The sequence below is a fragment of the Erythrolamprus reginae genome, chromosome Z (genome assembly GCF_031021105.1).
Source record: "Erythrolamprus reginae isolate rEryReg1 chromosome Z, rEryReg1.hap1, whole genome shotgun sequence".
NCBI classification, from domain to species: domain Eukaryota; kingdom Metazoa; phylum Chordata; class Lepidosauria; order Squamata; family Dipsadidae; genus Erythrolamprus; species Erythrolamprus reginae.
This window is the reverse complement of record NC_091963.1, coordinates 29,619,236-29,642,781: the sequence shown is the minus strand read 5'-3', so window position 1 is coordinate 29,642,781 and position 23,546 is coordinate 29,619,236. Positions and strand designations below refer to the sequence as shown.

The 23,546-nt window shown below is 35.8% G+C and overlaps 1 protein-coding gene across 1 annotated transcript in view; it reads left to right on the top strand.

Moving 5' to 3' along the window:
- LOC139152988 (macrophage mannose receptor 1-like) overlaps positions 1–23,546 on the top strand; it is a 66,466-nt gene that overhangs the window by 5,773 nt on the left and 37,147 nt on the right. Inside the window, exons 4-16 of the mRNA XM_070726472.1 lie at positions 1,676–1,837; positions 2,272–2,385; positions 3,585–3,731; positions 6,654–6,836; positions 9,131–9,288; positions 10,353–10,463; positions 11,548–11,663; positions 12,753–12,901; positions 14,136–14,335; positions 17,786–17,907; positions 19,038–19,125; positions 21,729–21,870; positions 23,316–23,357. Of these exons, the coding sequence (XP_070582573.1) occupies positions 1,676–1,837; positions 2,272–2,385; positions 3,585–3,731; positions 6,654–6,836; positions 9,131–9,288; positions 10,353–10,463; positions 11,548–11,663; positions 12,753–12,901; positions 14,136–14,335; positions 17,786–17,907; positions 19,038–19,125; positions 21,729–21,870; positions 23,316–23,357 (1,734 nt within the window). The remainder of the gene's footprint in view (positions 1–1,675; positions 1,838–2,271; positions 2,386–3,584; positions 3,732–6,653; positions 6,837–9,130; positions 9,289–10,352; positions 10,464–11,547; positions 11,664–12,752; positions 12,902–14,135; positions 14,336–17,785; positions 17,908–19,037; positions 19,126–21,728; positions 21,871–23,315; positions 23,358–23,546) is intronic.

Sequence of the window (23,546 nt, the reverse complement as noted above, 5' to 3'; positions counted from 1 at the left end):
GGGATAAAGAAAGGAGAGAAATGGAGGGAGAGGGAGGAAGAATTTTCATTTCAAATAATTCATTTCTGCCTTTTCTTTTGGAGTTAATATTGATATAGTGGAGATACTGTTCTGCAGACCATTTCTATGTTAAGCAGTAAGTTAATTAGCAACCAGTTTTCTTCTCCCAAAGGTTCTTTTTCAAAAATCAACTGGACTTCATTTTTTCCTTAAAGATGTTTCACTTCCACCCAAGAAGCTTCATCAGTTCTTTTTCTTTTCTTCAGAACTGAGGAAGCTTCTTGGATGAGAAGCTTGTAAGACAACCATGACCTGGATGACTGATAATTCTGCTTTCTTCTTTCTTCTTACTTGATCCTAGTCCCTATAATGGGTGCCTTGGAGCAGAAAAACTCAGAGGCATTGGTTCTATGATTTGTTTATTAAAATAAGGGATGATTTGCTCATTTGTAGCTTCTGTGAAGATATTCACATATTATGCTCAGTTAAAGTAAAAATAAATGATTTATGACTTAAAAACAACTTGTTACGCCATCTAATCAATGTTGTTTAATATATTATGTTCTAATGAAATTAGGCTTTAGACCTAGATGGACAAAAGACTGCTATTAAATACATGCATGCATGCATACATACATACATACATACATACATACATACATACATACATACATACATACATACAAATACAAACAGTTTTACCATTTGTTCAAGCAGTTATCATAAGTTGACTGTAATTCTATGCTTTGTGAAGCCTTTGAGAATTCTGGTGACCTTCAGCTGCGTTAACATTCCCTCTACAAGACCTGACACAAGGTTGACTCAAAGGCACAAACTTGTAAATAAATCATGGAATCTATAGTCTAATATGTTAATAGAAAAATGGTGTGGGGAAGCCTGGAGCTCACATATCTGGAATGTAGCAATTTCAGGCATTAGTGCAAAATTGCCTCTTTTCTTTGTATAAACCATCACTTAGACATCTAGTCTTCAGCTATTAAAGCCTTATTTATTTATTTATTTATCTATCTATCTATCTATCTATCTATCTATCTATCTATCTATCTATCTATCTATCTACCTATCTACCTACCTACCTACCTACCTACCTACCTACCTACCTACCTACTTATTTATTTATTTATTTATTTATTTATTTATTTATTTATTTATTTATTTATTTATTTATTTATTTATTTATTTATTTATTTATTTATTTATTTATTTATTTATTTATTTATTTATTTATTTATTTATTTATTTATTTATTTATTTATTTATTTATTTATTTATTAGATTTGTATGCCGCCCCTCTCCATAGACTCGGGGCGGATAACAACAGTAAAAAGACAATATGAACAAATCTAATATTAAAAGTAATGTAAAAAACCCCAATTTAAGAAACCAATCATACAACCAGACATACCATGCATAAATTTTATAAGCCTAAAGGGAAGGGAATATCTCAATTCCCCCATGCCTGACGACAGAGGTGGGTTTTTAGGATTTTGTGCTTTATGCTTTCTTTAGGCTGCTTGACCAAATAATTTTATTTTTAAATACAAATAGAATCCTCACAGTACTGAATTATGAAAACAATCTAGTTTTAAGCATGATATTGTTTTATTGTTTTAAAACCATGGGAAACCATATGGACACATCTTTCTTTTAACAGCTAATGAAGAGGACTTTTGGACTAAAGACCCCGTGACAAGTAGCAAGTATCAAATAAACTCAGAATCTGCTCTGACCTGGTTCCAAGCTAGTAAAAGTTGCCAACAACAAGGTGCCAATTTGTTGGGTATCACAGAGGTACATGAACAAATGTACCTCACAGGTAAATGAACTAAAGTCCATTAATATTTAGTTGTATTTCCTACAGTACAATCAGAGTTAAAATAAAGAGGAGGCTATAACATTTTATTCCCAATCCTACTTGAAGTAAGTACTGGCATGTCTGGGGTTATTATCTATCTATTGTTATTGTTACTGTTATTTGGAAAATCAGGACTCATAAATGCTTGGAAGTGATTCAGTTCCACCATGAACTATGAATGTGAACTGACTTGGTAATGTAGGTGACACAGTTAGTATTCTTCTACCATAAACAATTTAGGATATAACAAGTTTTATAGCATTGTGGTTGCAGAAATATGAGAAGCAACTAACTGTATGCTTCATACCTCCAAATAATTGTTGTAATTGTTGCTGCACGCTACTCAGTGTATATTCCTGAAATAGATGCATTGTTAAATGTTGATCCTTTTTCAGGGTTAACTTCTACTTTGAGTACTGCACTCTGGTTTGGTCTTAATAATTTGGATTTCAACAGTGGATGGCAATGGAGTGGTGGCTATCCTTTCAGATATCTAAATTGGGCACCAGGTAATTTTGTCTTTTATTGAAATATACATTTAAAAAAATTACTTTAATTTGTTTTTGCATTAAAACCTTATGTCACCTATTTTTTCCTATTTTATTTTGATAAAAGAAATTAAATGGTTTCCTCAGCAGTTGGTAACTTTCTCCATTCTTCCTACTCTTTCTGAATGCTTTAATTCAGTGGCCCCCAAGATTTTGGGCACCAGGGACCAGTTCCATGGAGAGAAGTTTTTCTGCAGACTAGAGGGGGCAGGTTTACTGTGTTGCCTGGATCCCTTTGATGAGGCTTGGCTTGTTTGCATGGCCTGGTTTCTGGCATGCCATGGACCAATGACACTACACGGACCAGGGATTGGGGACCCCTGATTTAATTCCTGTCTTCAGTTTAAACATGCACAGAAAAATCAACATAGGTTATTCTTTGGACAGTGTGGAATGCCATTGCCTGTACTTTGTGTTTCCAACGTACACAACTTAGGGAGGAAAAGTGCAGGATTGGGATAGAATGAATGTTTAATATGTTTGATTGAATGAATGGTGATGAATGTTTTTTTTTAAATTATATTAGAGTTTTTAAGTCTTTTTATAATTAATCATTTAATAATAATAATAATAATAATAATAATAATAATTTATTAGATTTGTATGCCGCCCCTCTCCGTGGACTCGGAGCGGCTCACAACAAATAATACAATATAACAAATCTAATATTAAAAACATCTAAAACCCCACATTAAAACCATACAACACAATCATTCCATGCATTAACTATATATACCTGGGGGTATCTTAGTTCGCCCATGCCTGGCAACATAGGTGGGTCTTTAGCAACTTACGAAACTTACTTTTAGCTGTATTAGCAACTTACTTTTTAGCTATATTAATTGGATTTTTAGATGTTGTTATGTTGTTCTGATATGTTGTGAACCGCCCCAAGTCCTAATAATAATAGGGAGAGCAAGAAAGGACTGAAAGATATTAGGAGTGACCCTACATTATCATATTATATGATAATAATATATTAATATTATATATTATGCAGGTATGAACCTAGTCTTTGTATTCTTACATATTCTGAAGATCTTTTGAACATGTTGCACAGTCTTCTCCATATGCACATCTCCATTAGGTTCAACAAAGTTTTACCAAAATTATGTGAGAACTTAATTATATCCTTTTTGCCTTCTATTTGTTTCCTGAAGGAAGCCCTTCCCCAGAACCTGGGAAGATATGTGGAGCCTTAAATCCTAGTAAAGCAGCCAAGTGGGAAAACCTGGAATGTGATAATAAACTTGGTTACATTTGTAAAAAAGGAAATGCCACTTTGAACAACTTCATTATTCCTTCAGGTATGTTAGCAATGTGAAGATAAATTGACAAACATGGAAAATAGCAATGCCATTTTTACTTATATACATTTACATTCTGTAAAACAGTTTACAGAGTCAGCATACCACCCACAATAATCTGGGTCCTCATTTTACCTACCTAGTGTTCTGTCTGGGTTCCCCCAGACGTCAACACCAACTAAAAAGAGTAGCCAGACACGCTGGTAAAAAGCAAAGTCATTTTATATCTTTGAAAACAAACACAGATAACAAAAACTGTTCTTACAAACTGGAATGCTATGAAGCTTCACAGAAGAGTCACGATGGCCAGACAATACAACAGGCTTCTTGCTGGCACACACACCACTGTAGATAATAAAACCCACGCCTCCCCCAGGTTTTCAGCCTTCGAGGCCACAAGCCAGAATCAGAGACGCCAAGGATCGAAGCAAGGTCACAGGACTCCCAAAAGATAACTCTCCACAATACAGGAAGGGCGGGCCTGCATTTTCAACCTTTCTGAGGAGAACCACACCCAAACCCAGCTGTTGCCTATTAGGGATGGAAATACCTGGCTAATTGTCCCCTTCGTTGTGCTGCCCTTCTCTGCCTCATATCTATGATGGCTTGTGCGTTCTCATCTAATGACTCCAGGCTACTCGCTGGGGAGAGCTCCCCCCCCCGGGGGTCTCAGGCTGTTCTCCCTCCTCCTCGTCCTGACATTCCTCTTCCCCGTCTGCCTGGTTCTCCTCCTCCTCCTGTTCCTCGTCCTCCCCCTCTGAGCATGGAGCCGGCAGAGTTCCAGCCATTCCCTGAGCAGCCTCAGACTGAATCACAACACCTAGGAAGGATGGAAGGCTGAGTCAACCTTAGCCATTGAGAATTGAACTGCATCTAGCAGTCAGCAGATGCAGTCAAACTGAATCTAGCAGTGAACAGAAGTAGCTTGCTATATTCTAACCACTGCTTCAACAAAGTTCATAGTGTTCTTAAAAAAGATAGTGCAGTTTTCTTAAAATGGATTTGTGAATCCTGTTATAAAGTTAATACCAAGGGAACTCTTTAAATTGATGAAGGCTGGGAGAGAACTTTGTTCTGTCCGAGTTTGATTCTTTTTTTTTTTTTGGCAGACATTTGATTACCCAAACAAGGAAGCACCATTGTGTTAATCAACAATAGGAATGTTTCAATTAATTCCTATATAAAGCTTTGGTAGCCTTAATTTAGGCATATGCTATCAATTCCCCCCCCCCCCCCCCATTATTTTCTCATCACATTTATGTCCCAGCATATCTTTAGAAGTTTAGGATGGTGTAGAAATAAATATTTTATCCTATTCCCCACCTCCCAATCTTGTGTATGAGCCTGCATTAAGAGATGCTGGCCGGCCCTTTAGTCACTGAAAGAGCTTCCATGGCTGAAAGGAATTATTTATTTATTTACTCAATTTTTTAATGCTGCCCTTCTCCTTAGACTCAGGGCGGCTTACAACATGTTACCAATAGCACTTTTTAGCAGAGCCAGCATATTGCCCCCACAATCCGGGTCCTCATTTTACCCACCTCGGAGGAATGGAAGGCTGAGTCAACCTTGAGCCGGTGATGAGATTTGAACCGCTGACAGTCAGCTTTAGGGCCTGCAGTACTGTACTCTACCCACCTCAGCTCATTTCAATGCTTCTGATGCTAGCCTTTATTCTTAACCATCATATCACACTGGTTCTTTTTGCTTTATTATTTTCCCTTAAAACTGTGAAATCTACCAAGGCATGCATGAAGTTAATACTGTCTTAATAAATAGTTTTTTCAGTGTTGTGGAAATTAGTTGTTTAGCAGAGTGATGGCATGGGGGAACAAGCTATCCTGTGTCTAGATGTTTTGTTGTGCAGTGCCCTATCACATCATTTTCGGGGTAGAATTTGAAACAATTTAGTCCAGTATGTGAAGGATCTGTAGATATTTTCAAAGCCTTCCTTTTGACTCATGCAGTATACAGTGTGAATGCTTGCAAAGATGCTCCAGTTTTATGATTGCTGTGCAATCCATGAAGACAATAGAATCCAATTCCAACAAAAGATGACAGCAAAACATTATATTTTCTGTATCTCTTTACTGGTATATTGATATTCCAGGTCTTATTAAACATTCTCGTACTCTCTCAGGCATCTCTAAATTCTTAAATCATTATCAAACTCCAAATACTGCACGAACTGCTTCAAGGTACCAAACCATTTTTCTTTAGATGATTTTCAGATAGTACTAACATGATTTTATTTTTAAAGTTAGGTTTTCCTAATTCCATATTCAGCACTCTTGAAATTTGCTTCGAGATATTCCCAGTTATCTGATTCCCCAGTTATTTCAATAATCTGGTCACTGGAGTTAAATAGTGGTATAATATTGCTGCTGGAACTAATATGTTCTACTCCAGTTGGGCATGACAGCTCCAGTCCTCTTTGCCAAGAATGACATGACTTTCCAAGAAAGGTGATGGTGAATCAGTAATACATTCAATCTAACTTCTTTGCTTTCAGATTGTTTCCAAAAATAACAGGAAAATAACTTCTGAATCTATCCATGTCCACCTCTCCCCTCTCCTGTCCTAACCTAAGCAACCTTACAGTAGCAAGTAGTTATTGATTAAATGATGGGTTTGTAATTGAGACAATAATTATATATTGCATATATAATTCATGGCTGAGAAGTTATATACAGATGCTAATATATATTTAGTCTAGTTCCCATTTTATGTATGCTAATGATGTTAGCTAGTTGGTTAATGGAATGTTTGCAAGTAAACCATCAAGCCCAGAGAGCATTCTAGGCCTCCCCTCAACCAGCCCACTGGATTGAGATGGGCAGCCATATAAATGCAATCAATCAATTAACAAATATCTGAACTAAGCAGAGCTTTTATTATTGTTGATGTTATGATGTTTTTCAGGTTCTAATATACTGGCTGATTGCCCTGAAGGATGGATATTTTATGCGGGTCAATGTTATAGGATTCACAGACAAACTACTTCCTGGCAAGACGCTTCTAGTTTGTGTAGAAAGGAAGGTGGTGACTTGGCGAGCATCCATAACGTGGAAGAGTACAGTTTTATTATTTCTTTGCTTGGGTATAGTGAGTATCAGTTTGGGTTTCTGTGAATGTTCAGCCATTTTTCAAAAACATGATTGGTTTAGTTGAAAGGAAGAACAGTGATTTATTTTGACAATACCAGTTTCATATATCTCACTAAATGATTAAGACTTTAAGAGATTAAGAGAGAACAGGAACAAATAAGTTGAAGAGCATTATTTCCACCCTTGAAAATTTCACTATTGTTTTCTTTTATTTTGAAAGAAAAATTTAAACCACCTTGTTCTTATCCAACTAAGAAGAACTTGGAGAATAAAAAAATACTCCCATGAGATACTAGTTTGAGGACTCTAGGAGCAGGAAGTAGCATTCAAAGTTTGGATTTTCAACTGGCAGTTGAATAAACCTTTGCTTTTTCTTGCATTTTCACATCAATTTGTTGCATATTTAGACCAGTCTATTAGCTTTATTAAACATACTCACATTATCCAATCTATCCATCATGATTAGAAAGTTTTGCTTGAAGGTGTGGCAAGCAATGTCTATTGATCTTTTAGGAATTGGAAGGGAGGAATTAGTATAATTCATCCTGTGGATATAGAAGGTTACAAGTTCAACTCCTCTCTGAGTTCAAAGGATCTGATATTAAATGACTGAAAAACTTTTAGCTTAGATTTTTGAGGAACCGTTGCTAAATGTGTCTAAATATTTCACGGCAACTACATTACAGTATTTGGTTTTGTTCAAAGCTGCTTGCTTAAAAATATGTTAAATGGGGTTTAATATTTAACCACTGAAGGTTTTTCAATAGTTAGTAGAAGTAAAATAAGTAATACAGTAGCAGCAGACAAATATTGAAGTTCCATAATTTATGTAAGCTACAAGATTAAAATCTTCTTACTACAGGATTACAATTTATATGATGCAGAACTTTTAATTTGGAAGGCTTATGTGCTTTGGAATGATTAGATACTGGACATATCCATCAGGGAGATTAAACTTGTGGAACTTCTCCACATATGAGCAGCATAACTGTGGTGGATTGCAAAAAATATTTCATTATTGTGAAATATTTTTATGCAATGTTTGTTATGCATTTCAAATCTAAAAACTGTTTCAGTTAAAATGAAATGTTGAGAATTTTGGATAGACCACAATGTTCCGCACTTGAGAGAAGGATTCTGCTTCTTGCATCATAATGTCTCCAATGTTGGTAATAGGATGTGTAGGGATGGGTGTGAACGCAAATAGGAAAACCTTGTGAACATTTCAGGAATTCAAAAAGCCGTACCTCTGTCATGAGACAAATGACAGTAAGAACAGGAAGCCAAATAATATAGTGTGCTCTGCTCTTTTGGATTTTGTACAAGTCTGAGGAAATCATGTGCTCATTTTATTCATAGTATTTTAGCCCCATGGAAAGGAAACACATGTTATATTCTGGCATAGAGTCAGATTATACTGACTACTCTTTGATGTAGGACATTTTAAAATTATCTCCTCTTGTTTAGTGATTGATCGGTATAAAAAATTCCTGCACAAGGCATCCAATTAGAAAATTATTACTGAAAAGCAGCCCCTTCATATTTTAGCACTGTTCAGTGGAGGAAAGGTTGAAACCATTCCTTATATATATATCACTTGTAAGGCAAAGATTCCTGGATCCATAGGAATGAGAACTGATTGGCAGGATGGAAGGGGCAGAGATGTCTAAATACAGCCTTACAATTTTCTATCTGTTTCATTGTTCATGATGGGCAATGCTTACTGAGAATAAAGAAGATGATCTTGATGGAATCATGCAGGCAAAAGTATTTTTTTAAAAATCCAGAACAAAAAGTTAACATTCATAAATGGCTCAGCCAGAGACACCCCTGATTTACTGAGCTATAAGAAGGAAGAGGGGGTACAACAAAGACTTCCAAAGTTCTATTATAGACTATTTCAATAAGCGTAATTTTTTTCTTCATGTGGAGTTGATTTCCTGGTCTGGTCTACCTAGTGGGATTGACAATGCTTGATCTGCTTTCATATAACCCAAACATAGTAGGAAAGAGTTAGTGGAGAATTTGTGGGTGACTTAATCTTACTGACTGGGAATTCTGGGAACTTTTTAACCTTAAAAATGTGCATAATATCCTTTCAACCCATTCTTTCAAAATAGTTTGAAATATTCTAACATCACATTAAACAAGCACACTAAAACCTTCACTAAAATGGAAAGTAAACTATAAACAATAAAAACTTAAGTAGAAGATTGATTATTTAGAAAAAAATCATTGCAGCATATAAATTGAAAATATTAATATACTTTTTGTTTGCCTGCAATGAATTAGGACAAAGTGATGAATTATGGATTGGCCTGAATGATCTCAAGATTCAAATGTTCTTTGAATGGTCAGATGGGAGTCCTGTTACATATACCAAATGGCTCCGTGGGCAGCCAACACATGCTAATAACAGGCAAGAAGATTGTGTGGTAATTAAAGGAAAGGTAAATAAAGTTTTGACATCTTCACTATATTCTAATGAAATATTGTAAGAATCCACTTAATACTTGACTACTATATAGTATAGCCAACTGATTGAATCGAAAGAATATTTTAAGTTTATTAGGAGCCACAATGGCACAATGGTTAGAGTTCAGTCCTGCAGGTTACTTCTGCTGATTGCTGGCTGCCTGCAAGTTGGCAGATGAAATCTCACCAGGCTCATGGTTGACTCAGTCTTCCATCCTTCTGAGGTGGGTAAAATGAGGATCCAGATAGTTTGCAGAAAATATGCTGATTCTGTAAACAGCTTAGAGAGAGAGAGCTATAAAGCACTGTAAAGTGGTATATAAATCTGTGCTATTACTATTATTGAACCTGTTGTGCATGGCGAATCCTCAATGTTAATACCTCAAGTTGACCAGGTAGTGGGGATATTGAAGAAATGGCTGAATAACGATAATAGAAATAGAGCAACAGCATTAAAAACAAAGAGTTTTAGGATCTGTGCTACTACATACTAGTTTTTACATTAACTTTAAATAACAAATAAATAAACAATGAAATAATAAATATTTTAGATAATTTCCCACCTCTTTTTAATGAACTGAGCTCATGTTTTGCATTTAAAGGGTCCCAAATTTGCTCTGTAACATTTCTAAAATAAGGTGGGGAAAGCTGTCTTGTCATTACAAGAATAAGGCAGTAGCCTGGAGAAGAAACAACAAACTTTGGTAGACCAGCACAGAATCTATAATCTGCACCAGTTCTCATATCACTTTACAAGTTTAAAAGCTGCGTTTTATTTTATTTCTTTAATTTGTTACTATAATTTCAATTCCCTTGGTGATAAAAATATTCTTTTTATAAAATCAAGAATAATAAATTATATAATATAGTTTTGGGATTTTATGGCTATGAAAGGTTAGGCCGTGCCAGCAAAATAACTCAACTGCGTGAGACCTAAAGAAGATGGAGACATAAAGCCATCATTCCTGAAAGATAATACACATATCTCATTGACAAACGATTGAGTAATTCTGACGTTTTCTTCTTCTGCCCAACACAGGATGGATATTGGGCAGATGAACCTTGTGACATGGAATATGGATACATTTGCAAAAGGAAACCTTTAAAACAAACACCAGAAAAGGAAATAATTGATGAAGGATGCTCTAGAGTAAGTGGAAAATTGATGATATGAAAGTGCTGAGTAGTTAGTTACTCTTCCTGGTTCTGTGTAATTTATTCAGTAAGTATGAAAACGGAACAAAAAAAAAAAATTCAACTGAGTCATCTTTATGTGTTCAGTGCTGATATTTACAGATCGCTTAAAGGAATTTTAAAATTATTTCTTCTATGTTTTGGATGTAATAAAATATTAAATGTGTCCTATAACCTTAGAAGAAAACTGCAAAGATGCATAATTGTAAAAGCAATTAATTTAAAATGGAGGAACAACCAATATTGTATATAATATTAAAACTATTTCAATACATGAATGTCCTCAAAAATATTTTCACAAGAGATTTGTACTTAAATATTTTTAAAAGAGCAGAAGCAGAACAAATATTATCTCCTACATGCTAATATGTTATATGAGTTTAATATCCCGATTAATAGCATATTCATTACAACAGGTGGGATATCCCAACACTTTTCATTGATTAAGCTCATATCATATTTCATTTAAGGACAACTATTTATCAGAATTATTTTTGTATCTGTCTGAATGTTATCCCTCAAAATTAATTATTGCTTTTGCTTCAAAAGCATAAGTTCTCAACATATTTTCTCTGTAATCATCCATACTTTAAAAAAAAGGAAAAAACATAGATTGCACACATACCATGGAACTAGACTAGGAAGGTCAGAGAAAAGGGCATGAGATCAGATGAGTCGGTTACAATAACAATGCTGGGATATTAATCACCCTTCCTCGTGAGATATGATTTATTCTTTTAGAGTATACAGACAGGAAAAAAGGATGTCAAAATTGAATTTTGGAGATGAGAGAAAGAGAGGGGGTAAGGATTAGATTAATGTAGAGTTGCTGCTTTTCTGAGGCATTTAAGTTTTTTGTAATATCTGTAATAAAACCATCTTACTCAAATATGTGCCCTTGAAATCTTCCCCTGCTATCCTTCAAGTTTAAGTAATGGTTAAAGTGAATCCTTACACAATGCTGTACAGGACAGCCTAGCTATAGCAAAAAAAAAAAGGCTACATATATATGGTTGGGTTTCATTCTCTTTTCTTTCCAGGGCTGGAAAAGATACTCTTTATACTGCTACATGATTGGAAATACATTTGAATCATTTGCTCAAGCGGGTCAAAAGTGTACAGATAATGGGGCTACTTTAGCTTATGTTGAAAATAGGTAATTAAATATTGATTTAAAATGGTTTTATTTAAAGAGTGCTAATTATATATTTTTCCAGTGTCTTCTGAAAAAAATACATTCTTGCTGTTACCATGCAGTTGTAGTCTGCTTCAACTTCCCATATGTCCAGTCTTCATGACCAAATATAAGTTTAGATAGTTGGAAATAATGAGTAAAGTAATAGATGTTCAAACTGAAAAATATTTAATTCTGTTGAGACTAACTTTGATGCAATATTTAACTAAATTTAAAGAGATAATATCTAAAACTGTTCTAACTAACTGGAGCAAACAGGAGTAAAGAGGTTTCAAAGGGAAGAAGGAAAAAAAATAGACAATTCCTGTTTTATGGGTGTGATCTATTCCATTTAGGATGGAGCATTAAGTTCAAATTGATAAAATATTCTCCAAATGTTGGAGCCATTCTAATAGTCTCTTGGCTATACTGGTCTGGATTATTGTAGGAAATTGTTTTCTTCCATGATCTTTATGAGCGCTATCTCCATTTCAAACGCAACTATTACAGTATCCGAGAGAAACTTGTTCTACTTATCACTGTATTCGGGCAATTCTCTGCTGACAACCAGAGAATAGGTCTATCAGTGAACATGCTCTCTTTTCATATCTAAAAACAGTACTGAAATTTTGTTGCATATTTACTAATCACTAAGTCATGCCCAATTCCTTGCAATCTCAATGAACCACAGAATATCAGGCCCATCTGCCCTCTGCTATCTGTCTCCCAGAGTCTTCCCACATTCATGCTCATTGTGTTGATGACACTATCTAACCATCTCTGCTATCCCCTTCTTTTGCCTTCAATCACTGCCAACGTCAGTGTGTTTTCAACAAGTCCTCTCCTGCTATTTTGTGGGAATCTCATAGTATTTGAGTTTCAGCTTCAATATCTGTTCTTCCAAAGAACAGTATGGGTTGATTTTCATAAATATGTAATTTCTTCAAAGAATTTATAAATAATTTTGGACACTGACATTAGCAGAAAAAGCACATTGTGACAAATATTGGCAAAATTGATAAAGCTGGCAAAAATATTGTTTCTTTTATTATTATTATTTCTTTTCTACAGATATGAACAAGCTTTTCTCACCAGTTTGGTTGGCTTCAGACCTGAACCTTACATCTGGATTGGACTTTCTGACATACAAGAAAAAGGAACATTCAGGTGGACCAACGGACAACCAGTCCAGTTCACTCACTGGAATTCAGAAATGCCAGGTACATATAATTAACACTTAGAGATTGATCTACTCTAACTATTGCATTTAATAAAGTTCTCACTTAATATCTTGATCTCACTGAAATCTAAGGATACATTCATTTATTTTTCTCAGTCACAGAAACACTTATTCTGAAAATTAGCTTCCTTGGAATTGATAGAATGCAAATACAATGGCACCTCTACTTAAGAACGCCTCTACCAGTGATGGGCTACCAACATTTTTACTACCACACTGTGGGCGTGGCTTATGTATTTTGTTTCAACATATTTCAGTAGGAGCCCATCACTGGCCTCTACTTAAGAAATTTTCTAGATAAGAATCGGGTGCTTAAGATTTTTTTGACTCTACTTAAGAACCATTTTCTAGTTAAGAATCCGAGCCTGGAAAAGTTTCCCAGGAAATTTGAGAGCAGCATGGAAGCCCGGCCAGTTTCTTGCCATTCCCCCTTTAATCCCGGCCATCTCAGGCTTTTCTGGGCTGCCAGAGGAGCCTTTTGGAGGTGCTTAAGGAGGCTTTGGCAGTCCAGAGCAAGCGAAACATTTTCCTTTCCCTCGCGCTGCCTCCCATACACCCAGCATGAGGTTGCCTCCCAGAGCGTCTGGGCATGGAAAGGCAAAAGGGAGCACTCACCTCACCTTCTTCCTTCAGCAGTGACTGTCCTCCTCCTCTTCTTTTTCCTCCCCCCCCCAACCAAATTCCGAGCTTTTATTTCATTCCTAATAGGTTTGCAACCATTATTTGCTTTTACATTGATTCCTATGGGAAAAATTGCATCTATTTAAGAATGTTTCTACTTAAGAACCTGGTCATGGAATGAATTAAGTTCTTAGGTAGAGGTACCACTGTAGATCCTAGGTCATTTTCTTTAATTGGCCAACTTATTGTTAATTACTTGCTTTCTTAGAATTCTCTTGGTCTGACAAAATCAAAAAATGAATTAATGAGCAATATTTTGAAAGATTTTCACTCTGTTCTGTTGAAGATAAGGATAAGAAATCTAAGCCTGGCACAATGCCAATTTGGCATGAAGTTGTTTTCTTTAGAAATAATTTTCCTTCTTTATTAGTCTTTATGAACAATGTAATCTCAAAATAAAAAAACCATAGCATCCTCTGGGGATATGTTTGGGAAGTTATAGTAAAATAAATCAAGAGGCAAATAAATATCTTGAATCAGATGTCTCACTTTAAATGATACAGGCATGTTTATGACTTGATTCTATCTTGAAGGTCGGGAACCAGGTTGTGTTGCAATGAAAACTGGAATTACCGCTGGATTATGGGATCTTCTGAAATGTGAGACCAGGACACGGTTCCTTTGTAAGCGCTTTGCTGATGGTGTGACCCCTCCACCGATACCAACTACAACACCTGCCCCTCTGTGTCCTGAAGGCTGGGCAACAAGTGAAGAAAGGAATATGTGCTTCAAAGTATGCCCCTTCTATGTAGAATATATAATATAAGGAAAGCTAAACTCAATTCCTGGTACTTCGTGGATGTTGCATGTAATCTTTTTAGCAACAGTATGGCAGTAATTTGCTTTGCCTTATAGAAGGATTTTTTTAAAAAAATCCTGTCACAATAACAACAATGATAACAAACTTACTTGTCTTACTTCCTTCTGGTCTCTTACCTCCTATCAAAATCAAAACACAGAATTTCAGCAACATAACTTTGGAAATACATTTGCATCATTTGCAAATGCTGAAAGCAGCAATGTTGTGTGTGCGTGTATGAGAGAGAGAGAGAGAGAAAGAGAGAGAGGGAGAGAGGGAGGGAGAGGGGGAGAGGGGGGAGGAGAGAGAGAGAGAGGGAGTCAAATTGGCCACAATAATGAAAGCCCCACTTTGTTCATATGTGTTTAAACCATTAAAAGGACAGGGTTTTGATTGCATAGTTGTGACTGTCAGCTTGACAAGGTTAATCCCCCTCCATCTTTCCTTTCATTTTTGTATCTATAAGTATTTATTTATTTATTTATTCATTTATTTATTTATTTATTTATTTAATTTTTATGCCGCCCTTCTCCTTAGACTCAGGGCGGCTTACAACATGTTAGCAATAGCACCTTTTAGCAGAGCCAGCATATTGCCCCCACAATCTGGGTCCTCATTTTACCCACCTCAGAAGGATGGAAGGCTGAGTCAACCTTGAGCCTGTTATGAGATTTGAACCGCTCACCTATAGATCTGCAGTCAGCTTCAGTGGCCTGCAATACAGCACTCTACCTGCTGCGCCACCCCGGTATATCCATGTAGCATGCTTTGCTCATTCCCACATCTCTTGAGAGAAATCCTACCAATTCAATATAATTCCGGGTTTTTCAAACTGTCTCAATAGATATGAAAACCTTGGTTTATTCAGCTAAAACTAAGCAGGCTTGGAACTTTTTTGTATATGGATAAGAGATTATGAAAGAAAGACATTTTGGAAGAAGGCATTGGTGAACTTCTTTTGTATTTTTGACAAAAAAGCTACATGTCCACAAAGTCATCAGATGTTTAGGCTCAATCTGAATACATTATGTTACTAAAAACTGAGATTTTTTTAAATTATACTGTATTGCTATTGCCATCTGTGAGCAAGATGAGAGGAATCTAAATTTTATAAAATAAATATAGTCTTTCATTTCCATCCATGGGAAACTTATTTTATTTATTTATTTATTTATTTATTCATTCATTCATTCATTCATTCATTCATTTGTTTATATTTGTCAAACAATTATAGTATGGTAATTTATATAAATAAAACATTAGAAAAATAATGATGAAAAGTAATGATAGAAGACAATAGAACAGTAGGACAGGGACGGTAGGCACAATGGTGTGCTTATGTAAGCCCCTTACAGACCTCTTAGAAAGGGGGAGAGGTCAATCTAGAAACCACAGAGTCAGGTAGAGCATTCCAGGCATTGACTACTCTATTGCTGAAGTCGTATTTTTTGCAGTCTAGTTTAGAGCGGTTGACATTTAATCAGAACGAAGATCAAAGAATTTCAAGTCTGGCAGAGTAAAGTATTTTGTTGTAGGAAGAGGAGTGAAGGACTCTTCTTGTGAAATATTTCTGGACTTTCTCAATTGTGTTGACGTCAGATATGCTATGTGCGTTCCAAACAGGTGTGCTGTATTTTAGGATTGGTCTGATAAAGCGCTAGTTAGCAGATCAATATTACCAGAGAAGAAACTGTGAAGGATTAGATTAACAACTCTTAAATCCTTTTTGTCAATGTTGTTACAGTGGACTCTGGAATATGAGTATTCCAAGGTCATTGACAGAGTGAGGGTCATCAATACATTTGATTCCTTCAAGTTTATATTTAGCATTAAAATTCTTTTTACCAATGTGAAAGACATAGCATTTAGTGGTAGAGATTTGAAGTTGCCAGGTTTTTGTCCATTCAGCTATATAGTGAAGATCTTTTTGAAGGGTAGCAGTGTTGTCAGTAGTATTAAATAGTTTAACATCATCAGCAAAGAGAACACAATTGCTAGTGATGTGATCACAAAGATGGTTTATGTAAAGTATGAAGAATATTGGTCCTAAAACACTGCCTTGAAGGACACTACTGTTGACAGGAGCAGGATTAGATTAGAACTCAGTGGACTCTTCCATTATTAACTGTAAGCAATTTAGAAGTCTAGCTAATGGTGGGGATGTTTTCCATTCTTTCTGAAGCAGAAAAAAATGGAGATAAAACTATGAGTTGCAATGTGGACTTACTTACTTACTGACTTACTTACTGACTTACTTACTTACTTACTTACTTACTTACTTACTTACTTACTTACTTACCTACTTATTTATTTATTTATTTTGTCCAATACACAATACATATAGAAGAGAATAGACATGAGGTAATATATATAAAGAAAAATATAAAACAGAGGAGAAGATATATGAAAGGAAGAAAATATATATGATATATGAGATAAAGGAAAGACAATTGGACAGGGGACAAAAGGCACTGTCCTCTTAGGAACCTGGAGAAATGTTGGGGGTTACAGGTTGACACTATTGAGTCTGGTAATGAATTCCACGCTTCGACAACTCAATTGTTAAAGTAATATTTTTTACAGTCAAGATTTATATACTTTTATACTTTTATATCTTTTCTTCTATTCGTTTCTTTTGTTAAATTACTACATATCTCTTCTCTTCAATGTGTATTATGTATTGGACTAAATAAATAAATAAAAAATAAATAAGTTTGTAGTGGTTAATATTAAGTTTGAATCTGTTGTGTGCTCTTGTGTTATTGCGGTTGAAGCTGAAGTAGTCATTGACAGGTAGGATGTTGCAGCATATGATCTTGTGGGCAATACTTAAATCGTGTTTTAGGCGTCGTAGTTCTAAGCTTTCTAGACCCAGGATTGTTAGTCTATTTTCGTAGGGTATTCTCTTTTGAGTGGCGGAGTGAAGAGCTCTTCTGGTGAAATATTTTTGGACGTTTTCAAGGGTGCTGATGTCTGAGATGTGGTATGGATTCCAGATAGATGAGCTGTATTCTAGGATGAGTCTGGCAAAAGTTTTGTAGGCTCTTGCGAGTAGTGTGAGACTGCCAGAGCAGAAGCTACGTAGGATCAGGTTAACAACTCTAGAAGCCTTTTTGGCGATATTGGTGCAGTGGGCTTTAGCACTTAGATCATTTGATATTAGTATTCCAAGGTCTTTTACTGAGTGGGGGTTGGCTGTGAGAATTTGTTTATTCAGTTTATATATGAGGTTAGGATTCTTTTTGCCATATTTCCATATTTCTTTTATTGTTGTGATTTTGATCATTTTGTCAGCGTTATTACCATGGTTGGCTAATGACATACTTCTCAATTTATCATGTGCACATCTTTTCTGCTTAATTGTAAATAATGTATTGTCCTTAGGCTTTCATAAACCAAGGCAAGAGGACATGGGCAGATGCTCGGACTTTCTGTTTAGCAATTGGAGGAGATCTGGGTACCATTTTTCATTCGAAAGAATCCAATATGCTGCAGAATTACTTGCGGTGAGTCCATGCATGTATCCTTCAATCTAAACATTCATTCTAGGGACATAATCAAAATTCCTTTGAACCCATAACCCGTACATTGTGTTGATAATAAAGTATTTATAAGCTGGAATTCACATACCTTAACTCACATATCACTGCTTAGTACTATGCTGGGGATTCTAAGAATTAAAATAAAGTGACAGAACAATCTAATTAGGTTTTTTTTAACCATGGCAGCATTAAATTATGTGGGAGTTGAAGTCCAAACATCTTAAAGTTCCAAAATGAGAAATATTGAATTAAATTTAGGTCCAGACTCTGACTTTATAGTGTGTAGCACAGGAGGATCAAAGTCAAGGTCTGGGGCTCAGATCCAGCCTGATGGAGGCTTAGATTTTGTCCATGAGGCCATCTGGATACAACAAAGGACTGATTCATAGTGCCTCTGCCAGCAAAAATGGAATTTGCATGGAGTTTTGGAGCCTGTTTTTGTCTGGCAGAATGCTTTAGTCTTCACAGATGTCCCTAACATGAGTGACATCAAGCTGGCCATGACCCCCCGCCCCACCCCAAGTTTAATACAACAGTGATCTCACTTTCAATGAAATCAAGCTTGACACCCCTTGTATAACATTCTCTTTAAATGACTATTTTTTTTCCTACTAAAGATCAGGTTCCCAAGGAATTTTTTAATCTGGGACTGTATTACTTGACAGTTGGGGAAATGGAGTAAACCCAAAGTAGAAAGAATTCCTAGCTTTCCTTTTTGTTTGCCATCCATCTATTTTTTTCCCCTGTTTGTCATTTTACTTTCTCACCATTCTTTACTCTGACAATCCCGTTATCCTTTTTTGCCGGTAGATGGGGCTGGGGGCATGATCAAAATTCCATTTCTTCTCTATATCCTGGTAATATACATATTAAACTTATTTTAAAGGTTTTATTTTAAAATGTGAAAAATTACATTTGAAAATTAGTTTACATTTCCATTATGTAGTGAGTTTATCTTTCAAAAAAGCATTTATTGCTTTATTCTTTCAGAAATGTTCAGACATTTTCAGATTTTAAGGGAAATCAACCATAGTGCAGGATCTATTTCACTTTTTAAAACCATTGCTTTTATTTCTGTTTGTGTTATGTTGTAGGACCTCTGGAATCACCAATTTCCGTTACTGGATTGGTTTAAATTATTTAAACCCAGAGGATGGGTTTAAATGGAGTGATGATTCACCAGTGAGTGATTTCAACTTTTTTCTCAGGCTTATTCTTCGTTTTGTTTTGTTCTTTTAATATCATTTGTCAAAAGTAGACTGGGGAATCGAGTTGAAAAAATAAAGAATCTCGAAAGTAGCACTGAAATATTCCACCTGACAATATTAATCTGTACTAAAAAGTCGCTAGGGGGCAGTTGCAGGAGCGGGAATTATATGAACCGTGATTGGATAGTGAGAGGCTGCAATATAAAAGGGAGCTGTCAGCTAGTGATAGCTCAGTTGCTATCAGACACATTGGTTCTTGTTATGCTGTTATCAGTAATAAAGCAAGTTGGAACTACCTCAGCGTCTCCTTGATAATTACGCCCATGAACACTTCATTCTTCTCAGCCTTTCAGAGGCCTTTGATGCCATTGACCATGTTACCTTTTTGGCCAGCTGCAGGGTGTGAGGCTGGGCATGCAGTTTTGTGCTGGTTTGACTTCTTTCTCCAAGATCAGTCCCAATTAGGGTTGATAGGAAGTGAAAGATCCAGTCCATGATTGCTTCCGCATGGCTCATTACTTTTTCACTCCTATTTGGCATGTACATAAAGCCGCTGAGTGAGATCATCTACCATCAGTGGGGGAGAGCAAAAAAAAAAGGGGGGGGAACAACTTGAAAAAGCCTTGGTTGCTAATTGAAGCAAAAGATTCATTACCAAATTCCGTCCCTTGGATCAGAATTGAATAGTTTGATAATCTCCAGAATATTGCTGTCTTCCTCCAGAAATCCCATTGCCAAATTTTGTTGGCAAAGGAGCACATTCAGTTATTTTTCAATTAATTAAATAACTATTAAACCTCCACAAGGTTAGTTTGCTTATGTATTTATATCAGACGTTCCTTGGCATATAAAGGGATACCTTTTACTGCAACCCACCCTACACAATATAAAAACCAAAGCCAAACATTTCTGTTATGCCACTTTCTGGAAATGTGACCGCCCTCCAGTGGCCAAAGAAAGATGATCATAATAATCCAGCTGAGTGACTTTGGGCCAGTCACTCTCTGAGCCCAACCCATAGGTCATAGGATCGTTGCTGGGAGGAGGAAGGTGTGTCAGCTGAATTACAAACAAGCAAACAAGCAAACAAATCTACATGAAACCGCTGGGTGAGATCATCCAAGGGCATGGGGTGAGGTATCATCAATACGGCGATGATACCCAGTTGTACATCTCCACCCCATGTCCAGTCAACGAAGCAGTGGAAGTGATGTGCCGGTGCCTGGAGGCTGTTGGGGCCTGGATGGGTGTCAACAAACTCAAACTCAACCCAGACAAGACGGAGTGGCTGTGGGTTTTGCCTCCCAAGGACAATTCTATCTGTCCGTCCATTACCCTGGGGGGGAATTATTGACCCCTCAGAGAGGGTCTGCAACTTGACCACCTCCTGCCGCACGAATCCCAGCGACCAGTTAGGTCCCACAGAGTCGGCCTTCTTCAGGTCCCGTCAACTAAACAATGTCGTCTGGCGGGACCCAGGAGAAGAGCCTTCTCTGTGGGGGCTCCGACCCTCTGGAACCAGCTCCCCCCTGAGATTAGGATTGCCCCCACCCTCCCTGCCTTTCATAAACTCCTTAAAACCCACCTCTGTCGTCAAGCATGGGGGAACTAAAACATCTCCCCCTTGCCCATGTTGTTTTACCGTCTGATTGATTGATTGTGTGTCTATTTTTTATATATATTGGGATTGTTTTATGAATTTTTTAATTTAAAAGTGTAATTAGATTGGTGGGAATTGGATTTGTTACTATGTACTGTTTTTATTATTGTTGTGAGCCGCCCCGAGTTTCTGGAGAGGGGCGGCATATAAATCCAATAAATCTAATCTAATCTAATCTAATGATAAATGGTGAAAATGAAACCCAGCTGAAATGACAGTTTCACTTAGAAACCAGGAGATTGTAAGTTCTAGTTCTGCCTTAAGTAAAAAAGCTGGGTGACTCTGGGCTGGTTATTTTCTCTCAGCCCAGTTCACCACACAGCATTATTGCTGAGAGAAAGTTGAAGAAGGAATATAAGTTTATATAAGTTTGCCAATTTGATAATAAAGATGGGATAAAAATAAATAAAGCCTAACAACAAACAAACAAACAAATAGGCAGGCAGGCCAGAAAGAAAACAAGCTAACAAGCTTGCCCAGACTACAGTCTGGATGGAGAAATGATATCATTAACATCTTAAAATTCAAGCAAAATGAATTCTCCAAAACTGTCCCTGAAAAATTAGATTTCCTTAATTATTGCAGTTGATAGTCTCAATAGCAGAACACTGGCTTAGCCTGTAAAATAAATCATTATTAAACCTGAAATAAATCTAATATAGATTTAAAAACTTCAGTCTAAAACTATGGCAGGGGTGTTAAACTCGTAGCCCACCCACCCCGAATCCACAAAGGGGGAAAACATTGTGATAATGTCATATGATGGCAATGTCACACTGCTAATCAGTGTAAGCAAAGTTGCTGAGGTTGTCTAGTTTTCTGACTGTAGTAGGGAATTTTTTACATACAGTTAGTTTGAATTTTGCATCACAAAATGTATTTTTTCAACAAATTAATATTCCCTATTTCTATATTAGGTAGGTTATGTCAACTGGCAATATGGAGAACCCAATAATTATAATGGAATAGAACATTGTGGAGAGATAAATCCAAAAAATATGCGTTGGAATGATGTACATTGTGAGGAGGCATTTTATTGGATCTGCCAGATTACGAAAGGTACAACTTTCTTTGTCATGTGAAATCATAACATCTTCAGATTGATATCGGGTTAATAGTAACTAATAACAACGTCTTTACTTTTTTAAAATTAATCTGTAAATTGGCTGGATTTGAGGAATAACAAACATAACAAACTATATTTGTTATGTTGTACGCCGCCCTGAGTCGTCTGAGAACAGTGACATAGAAATATTATTATTATTATTATTATTATTATTATTATTATTATTATTATTATTATTATGTCAATACAACACAGCAAATGAGATCACTATGCTGGATTTCGTATTTCATTATTTCATTATTTCATTATTTCATTATTTCATTATTTCATTATTTCATTATTTCATTATTTCATTATTTCATTATTTCATTATTTCATTATTTCATTATTTCATTATTTCATTATTTCATTATTTCATTATTTCATTATTTCATTATTTCATTATTTCATTATTTCATTATTTCATTATTTCATTATTTCATTATTTCATTATTTCATTATTTCATTATTTCATTATTTCATTATTATTAATAAAGCATCCTGGCTTAAAATTTCTATTGATAACATTAATTACCCTGGTGAGTATAAACTTAACAGGGCAAGTTGGGAGGATATCAGATAGTAGTGGATTTACTATATTCAAAAATGCCTATAGGCTCTTGCACTTCCCTTCAAGGAATTTAAAAATTAGATTTTTAGATTAGATTTGGAGCTTGCATAATCCTCTCATTGATATTAAGGAATAAAATGTTTATATGGCAGTAAAATCTATATGTTTTTAGGCCGTGTTTAACAAATATAGCAAAGTAAATTTTATAACGATGATATTTTAAAGATGTATGTTCATTCAGTTATTGACTTTAAGGCAGAGGTGGATTCCTCCTGATTTGGACTGGTTTGCCTGAACCAGTAGCAAGCCTCTGGTGACATCACAATGATGTCACAGAACTGGTTCTGTCAGTGCTAATCTGTGGAAGCTGCCATCTTTTTCTTTGGAATTTTTTTGGAATTTCTTTTTTTAAAAAAATTGAGGGGGCGATTTTTTCCCCCTGGGTTTTTTCTTTTTCTGCGCAGCTGAGTTTCCGGCACTGCGCATGTATCACCATCTTATTCTTGGCTTTTTTGGGCTTTAAAATTTTTTTGGTACTGCAACTGCACACGCAGGCATGAGATGAAGTAAACTGGCAGAAAGCTAAGTTAGAACCCACCCCTGGTTGAAAGTAATACCTGGGGTTTATCAATAGAATGGATTATATTAAGCAATTCCCTGTGTGAATGCTGAGGTTTTGGAGCAAGTAACACTTGCAAATGTTTGCATACAAATCCAACAATGTAATTAAATTGAGCCAATCCACATTTTCATATTTTTCTTTGTCAGCATGATGCCATTCCATTTTGTTCTTTTAATAGAGATTTTACTTCAACTTTTCTTTTTCAGGTGTGCAACTAAAGCCAGAACCAACAAAACCACCCCTTCCAAGTATGTTTCTATGGCTTGTTGTGACAAAATGTTTCTAAGCTAAATGATAAAGCTAAAATTGTCTTCTTGAGGAAATGTGGGCCTGTGGCTTTATCATGCAAATGCAATGTAAAATATAGGACACAAGTATGTAAAGGCAGCACAATGATGTCATAGTTTATACATTGACATGTTGGTTTGTTGCAATTT